This window comes from Penaeus monodon, chromosome 13, assembly GCF_015228065.2.
Source record: "Penaeus monodon isolate SGIC_2016 chromosome 13, NSTDA_Pmon_1, whole genome shotgun sequence".
In the NCBI taxonomy this organism is placed as follows: domain Eukaryota; kingdom Metazoa; phylum Arthropoda; class Malacostraca; order Decapoda; family Penaeidae; genus Penaeus; species Penaeus monodon.
This window is the reverse complement of record NC_051398.1, coordinates 20274780-20282946: the sequence shown is the minus strand read 5'-3', so window position 1 is coordinate 20282946 and position 8167 is coordinate 20274780. Positions and strand designations below refer to the sequence as shown.

Sequence of the window (8167 nt, the reverse complement as noted above, 5' to 3'; positions counted from 1 at the left end):
GACATCTTCCAAATAAAAGAATTGTTTCCAAGAAATAAATGGGCTACTAAGAAATATTCACAAAGTGTGTGTGTGTTGAGGGGGGGTCTTATGAGCCCAAGAGGTGGCCCTAAACGAGTGTGGTGAATTGTGAGCTTTGGGTTATAAGGAACATAGGCTTCTCCTCCTTGGAGCAAGGAGTTTGCACCTTAGCCCTCTGCAGGAAACCTCAACTCTGACTTGAAGGTGATGGTTTTCATACAGATCAAAGAATTTGTTGATACAGACACTGTGACAGATGGTACTGGTATGTGGGAAGGGAGATGATGTGTTATGATGCTTGTGTAATCTGGGCCATGTTCATGCACATGTGTGGTAAGACATGCATGCTACAACCAGAATGACAGAATTTCTCTATTGAACCTAGCATGTGGACTATTTGCATGCTCACTTACTGGGTACTTCACAGGATTCAGATTTTGACAAGCATACAAATACACTAAATCTCCTGGTCAATCAGTGCTTTCATCCACTGTCAAGCAACAGGGGGTTTTCCAGGTTGATTTGGATGAGCAATCCAAAGAAATGACCACATGTTCAACTCCTTTGGGTCATTTTGATTTCAATTTCACCTTGTTTGGGCTTAATAACCTTCCTGTCACCGTTCATGGTTAACCCAATCACAACAGATTTATATTCTGTCCTTTGTATTTTTTATGTGAATTTTCTTACATACAGATGGTTCCACATGTGCCCTAATCCTTGGTGATTAAGCACTTGTAGAGCCATCTATGTGTAAATACAATTAATAAACTTGTATTATAGTGGGCATAATCTTTCAATACTCTGATTTGAGCTTTTTTCCTGCAACATTAAAGAGCAGAAGGCCAAGCTAAGAAGTGTGTTTTAAGGACTGGGTGATGCTAATTTTGCTATCAATATGTGTGTGTATATATATATATATATATATATATATATATATATATATATATATATATATAATATATAGTATATATACATATATGTATATACATATATGTATATACATATATATATATACATAATATATATATATCTATATATATATATATATATATATAATATATATGTATATATATATATAATATATATATATAGATATATATATATATAATATAATATATATATACATATATATATATATATATATATATATATATATATATACATATATATATACATATATATATATAATATATATATATATATATATATATATATATATATATATATATATATATATATATATATATATATACACACACATATTGATAGCAAAATTAGCATCACCCAGTCCTTAAAACACACTTCTTAGCTTGGCCTTCTGCTCTTTAATGTTGCAGGAAAAAAGCTCAAATCAGAGTATTGAAAGATTATGCCCACTATAATACAAGTTTATTAATTGTATTTACACATAGATGGCTCTACAAGTGCTTAATCACCAAGGATTAGGGCACATGTGGAACCATCTGTATGTAAGAAAATTCACATAAAAAAATACAAAGGACAGAATATAAATCTGTTGTGATTGGGTTAACCATGAACGGTGACAGGAAGGTTATTAAGCCCAAACAAGGTGAAATTGAAATCAAAATGACCCAAAGGAGTTGAACATGTGGTCATTTCTTTGGATTGCTCATCCAAATCAACCTGGAAAACCCCCTGTTGCTTGACAGTGGATGAAAGCACTGATTGACCAGGAGATTTAGTGTATTTGTATGCTTGTCAAAATCTGAATCCTGTGAAGTACCCAGTAAGTGAGCATGCAAATAGTCCACATGCTAGGTTCAATAGAGAAATTCTGTCATTCTGGTTGTAGCATGCATGTCTTACCACACATGTGCATGAACATGGCCCAGATTACACAAGCATCATAACACATCATCTCCCTTCCCACATACCAGTACCATCTGTCACAGTGTCTGTATCAACAAATTCTTTGATCTGTATGAAAACCATCACCTTCAAGTCAGAGTTGAGGTTTCCTGCAGAGGGCTAAGGTGCAAACTCCTTGCTCCAAGGAGGAGAAGCCTATGTTCCTTATAACCCAAAGCTCACAATTCACCACACTCGTTTAGGGCCCACCTCTTGGGCTCATAAAGACACCCCCCTCACACACACACACACATTTGTGAAATATATTGCTTATGCATAGCTGTCAACACCAGCCAAATAGAATTTAAATTTCAAATTGAAAGGAGGAGGAGAAACATAAATTCACTTTTTATTTGGAAGATGTCCACTGTTGTCTGGGTTAGATCCTGGGGAACAAAAGGGTATTAGAGAATATGACTTTCAATGTTGTAAGATTTTATTCTTCAGTTCTGGCTGTTGTCTTTGAAATGCTTTTTGTTGCTCCAAAATTGGACTTCCATATAATTATTCTCAAATGGTAAGAGAATCATTTGAACAGTAATGAAACTGTCAGTGACCAACTCTTCTTTAGTATTTTATAGGTTTTCGTAATCTATTATATCTTGTAATATATCTGTGGTATTAACCTCTTAAGTCCTACATAAAATATTGCTTCTGTTATTGTATGGTATATTGCATTGGGCCAAACTTCATTCCACATTCCTCCTCTATACTGTTATGTATCAGAGAGGTACTTCCTAGTATATGGTCATCCTCAATTTATTATTATTATTATTATTATTATTATTATTATTATTAACCCGTTATTGACGGGTCACGTGTAGACACATCATAGAAAACAGGTCTCACGGACGGGCAAACTTGTACACGCGGCGACGCGCCAGAGCGAGTGGAGCGGGACGTTCGGCTTAAGGCAGCGGACTCCCGCGCCCACTGTCGGGCTGTTGCCACATCTCATTAGATTTTAATTGATTTCAGTGAGTTCTTATGCCCGTCATTAAAAGGTTAAAAACAACTTAATCTCATTTTCAGTTGCAGAAAAAAAATATTTTGCCGTGATTGTAACAAAAAAAAATCATGAAAAAAATAATAAATCATGGCATGTACATACATGCCCCCAGCAGATAGTCCAGCCATGCCATGGCATGTGCGTACATGCCACCTGTCGGCAAAGGGTTTAAGGATGCCCCAAAATACATCTAACCTTTTTTTTTCTTTCTTTCTTTCTTTTTATATATATATATATATATATATATATATATATATATATATATATATATATATATATATATATGTCAAGGCCGCGGTGGCCGAATGGTTAGAGCGTCGGATTCAAGACTGTCACGACAGCAATCTGAATTCGAGGGTTTGCCGCGTTGTTCCCTTGGGTATGGAACTTCACCTTGATTGCCTACCTAGCCACTGGGTGGCCAAGCCAACCCAAATCAGTGCTGGTCCCAAGCCCGGATAAATAGAGAGAATGATTACCTAAAAGGTACCACCGGCACTCTCCGTGGAAAGGAACTGGGGACCCTACCACGTACTCACTCCAAGAGCATCACAACATGAAAACTACAATTAAGTATCATACTGTGACCACGGCGGCTCAGACATGAACCTACCGTTAAAAGAAAAAAAAAAAAGAAAAAAAAAAAAAAAAAAAAAAAAAAAAAAAAGAATATATATATATATATATATATATATATATATATATAATAAGTTACATTTAAATATTCCATCCCAACTCCAGTAAACCAGACTTCATCATATCTTGGTTCACCATCACAGAATCCAATGACAAGTGTTGTTTTTAGGTCATCATCTGTGCAGGGATCGCTAAAGGGGCACTTGCTCTTTGTTCTGTCTCCCATCTGACAAGATTGTCTCCAGTTTTGGTGACCATAGCTCAGTCTTGGTTTAATGTAACCCAGTCTTTCCTTGGGAGATCCTCACTGAAATCAGGGAGAGCATCATCATTATTGTTTGGGTCCTTTTCTCTCCACTTCGGTAGTCAGAAGTGTATCGGGACTCCATCAAGACCAGTCACTGTGATAAAGCTGCGACATGATCTCAGACGTCAATGCACCTCCTGGTGTCTGTACAGAGGGTAGCAAGTAGCAAACCTCCACATGGTGCTCCCTGTTAATCCTTAATGGAGACTAATTTCTACATCACGCACATCACAGCAACATCAAGAGAGCCTCATGTTTGGTGGTGGCCATGACCAAGTCAGCCTTGAAGTGGACCACACGTCATTGCTATGCTACGAGTTAAAAGATTTATAAACCTATTTTCTGTAAAATAAAAATCTTTAAAGATGTGATCATTATTTTAAGAAAGGTGAGAGTCTCACCAGTGAGACAGCTGAAAAACGGACAGGAGTAGGGCATCTCTCTGTGGATACTTGTGTTCTCGTCTTACATTGTGGTTAAGTCACTTGCCGTATGTGCCTCACCAGCTGGTACCTAGCAAAGGGCTGTTGCTACTATATCTGGAAATTAGGGTATTTTTTCACTGAGAGGTACCCATTTTGGGTGGGTTAACATCCCCAAATATAGAAGAAATATATGTCTTAGCTCAGAGCTTACTGTACTTAAATTCCTGAGGGAAATTATATTGATAGCAAACACTTTTTTTCTTTTTCTTCTACTACCTCTTTTTACAGAAAGTATTACGATGATATATTGTTGTATTTTGCATAAAATGAGTAAATTTATTGAATATTCTCCACTTCATTTGTATTCAAAATTATTGTGAATTGCTCTTTAACCCTTTGCCGACAGGTGGCATGTACGCACATACCATGGCATGGTGGGACCATCTGCCGGGGGCACGTACGCACATGCCATGGCGTATGTATGGACATGCCATGATTTTTTTTTGTTACAATCATGGCAAAAGATTATTTTTCTGCCAGTGAAAGTGTGATTAAATCGGTTTTAACACTTTCTCATTTTTACCATGCACCAAAAGAAAAAAAACTGACAATTTCAACTCCATGATGCCGCACACTGCTTATTTTATTTGGACTATAGACCGAATAATGATCAACTATGGAGTCTATATAACAACAAAAATATCCTTCAGTCTCGATTTATCAGGAAGTTTGGCAAATAGAGACTTTAGAAAATAATGAAAACTGAAAATACAACATATCTTCGTAGTATTACAAAGAAACGGCATGGGATGCTGGTATTTGGCATGAGTGGTCGCGCATGCTAGCGCAACGATATAAGCCCCTGGCAGCAAGGCCCCGGCCTCTATGAATACTACCCGTCGGAAAAGTGTTAAGCTGTCAGATTTTTTTTCCAACAATATGGAGTATGTATTGCCTGCAGAGATTGTCAGTCACACAAATTTTAATCCCATAGTTCTTATCACACAACTCTGGAATCATAACTGTGTCTAAGCATGCCAATGTGGCATGATGCCTGTTCATGAAATCCACGTTTTATTTAAGATGAAAGAGATACAACAAGCAAGCCTTATTCTAAAGGGTGCATCATAATGTCAAGAAGAAGACAGCAAAAGGCATCAAATTGATAACACTTTTATTATATCTCATTCATATGGAATCAATATAGATATCCATTGCATTATTTATTTATAAGTAAAGATATCAAGCATGACCTACTACCATTTACATATATTAGCCCAATATCTGGGCATTAGGTTTACTTGATTGATGACTCTCCCAGGTAGACCATACACACAGTTCATGTGCAGTATCAAGACTCTTTGCTTCCCCTTTGCAATGTTTTTCTGCATAAGAGTTTTTGTATTTTTCCTGTTTTCCAAGGTCACTATTTGTCTTTTGGTATGCTTTAACAAGATGGCAATAGAATATTTTCCTCACACTGACTCCATATCATCTCTGTAGGTAGTCTATAGCTCCTGATCATGGAAATAGTGTTCTCCCTGGAGCTGCCATTCTACCAGTCATGAGTCATGGAGCTGTGTGTACTCATGGCGAGTCATTCCTGTCACACAGGCTTTCAGCCAAAACTCTCATGATGGCATATTCCCATCACTCTGGCCAAACAACAAATTTTTCCATGTCTGCATGTTCACATCACCTGGGTCACAGTAAAATTTCATGGTGTTGTGGTTACATCAACTAGATTTAACCCATTGCTGATGGGTGGCATGTATGCACATGCCATGGCATGGCGGGACCATCTGCCGGGGGCACGTACGCACATGCCATAGAGTATGCATGGACATGCCATGAGTTTTTTTGTTACAATCACGGCAAAAGATTATTTTTTTGCCAGTGAAAGTGTGATTAAGTCGGTTTTAACACTTTCTCATTTTTACCATGCAACAAACAAAAAAAATGCAACAAACCGACAATTTCAACTCCATGATGCTGCACACTGCTTATTTTATTCGGACTATAGACCAAATAATGATCAACTATGGAGTCTATATAACAACAAAAATACCCTTCAGTCTCGATTTATCAGGAAGTTTGGCAAGTAGAGACTGTAAAAAAATAATGAAAATTGAAAATACAACATATCTTCGTAGTATTACAAAGAAACGGCATGGGATGCTGGTATTTGGCATGAGTGGTCGTGCATGCTAGGGCGACGATATAAGCCCCTGGCAGTGAGGCCCCGGCCTCTATGAATGCTACCCGTCAATTATGGGTTAAAAGGTTAGGCATATTAAGTGCAAATTATTTATTGCTTTTCTTAAGAGTGATACAGTTGGTACTATCAAATTGGTATGATTACTACTTATAGATGATGTAGTAAAACCAACTCCGTACTTGTCCAAAAAAAAAAAAAAATTCTACCCTACTTTTCCTGCAGTGCTTATCCTACCCTGTAAAAGCTCAGAAATTATTTCAACATTCAGAATTTTTAATTACTGTATTTTTGACAGATGGGTCCTCATGATTATGTATATGTAAGATAGATTTTATTTTTTGTTTTTTTACAGATTCTCCACTAGGACCTTCTGCGCCAGATGAACTCTCGCAGGGTAAGTACATAAATTATGATTTTTAGAAATTTCTCAATGAACACTCAAGTTCAGAAAAGAATTTTTATTAGGAAAAGAGCCACTCTAAATTGTGCTTAAATTGGTAAGTTTTCTCAAAGGCATTAGTAATATTAGTAGATGATGTTACATTTTGTCATTGAATATTGGCTGGCATAGGATTTAGTTGGCTCCTGACCTTGGGTGTTGATGTGAACCTTGAAGTTGTATTCAGCTTGGATTTTAAGAGTTGGTGGAGGTATTGATTCAATTGCCCCTTTAAGACAAAAAGACTCTTAATTTATTATTTATCACTCATTAAGATACAGCTTCAAGGTTATTAGAGTCACAGTAGGTGTAAGAGTTCTTTCTAGTCACTATTTTACTGAGGTATTTTCATGTTTTGTCTTCCAGCATCTGTCTGGGTATATGGGATTTACCTCTCTTGTGCACAGAATCTCTGACTAAAGTTGATTCTTAAGGGATTTGCACGTGTTCGGGAGGTCTTGGTATCTTTATTTGGGGTGGGATACTCTAGAAGGGAGAAAAAATGAATAGAGATGCTTCTAAAATGAAACACTATTACTATCATCATTTTTTTGTTTTGTTTTATATGTTGTTTTTATGTTTGTACTTTTGAGAAATTGTTCAAGTCATTTCAGTCATCTGAAATCATATAGACTTTAGTCAAGTTTATTATAAGTAATTGAATCATTCACTCGTATTTATTGGAGACTTGTATCTCGTCCGTCAGTATTCTAAGGAAGTGCAGTTGTTGAAAATATGTTTCGTAAGTTAATGATATTATTATCAACATTAGGTGACAGCTATAGAAATCTAAACTGCACATGAATGCTCTGGGAAAGCATCCTTATGATAAGTGTTTCTTTACTGTGAGAGAGGTCTTTGAATATTTTTTATCCCAAAAAATTAATTATTCATAGACTTCTGTAGCAGTCTATTCTTCAGTAGAGAATAGCATATATTTCAAGATTTGTATTACCAGTTTTATGTTTTAATTGAAGATAAACCAATGGTATTGAAGTGCTTAGAGGAAAGTTTACATTTTATATATATATGTATTAAACTTTATATGGAACAATTCTTTTAAAGCAAAAAACACTTCAGGTCATGGTAGAAATAACCAACATTACATTACATTATCTATGAGAATGTTCACCTTTGTTATAGCTCATACAAAATGCAAAATAAAACAGTACACTGGGCCAGACAAATATGAGAAACAATTTGAAGGTGGATGTACTTATATTTTAAAATTCTATGTCTA

At 36.0% G+C, this 8167-nt stretch overlaps 1 protein-coding gene across 9 annotated transcripts in view; it reads left to right on the top strand.

Annotated features, from left to right (window-relative positions):
* The window catches only part of LOC119580178 (protein bric-a-brac 2-like), a 91393-nt gene that overhangs the window by 27314 nt on the left and 55912 nt on the right, over positions 1–8167 (top strand). For all 9 annotated transcript variants that reach the window (XM_037928175.1, XM_037928174.1, XM_037928173.1 and 6 more), the window contains exon 6: positions 6841–6882. In XM_037928175.1, the coding sequence (XP_037784103.1) occupies positions 6841–6882 (42 nt within the window). The remainder of the gene's footprint in view (positions 1–6840; positions 6883–8167) is intronic.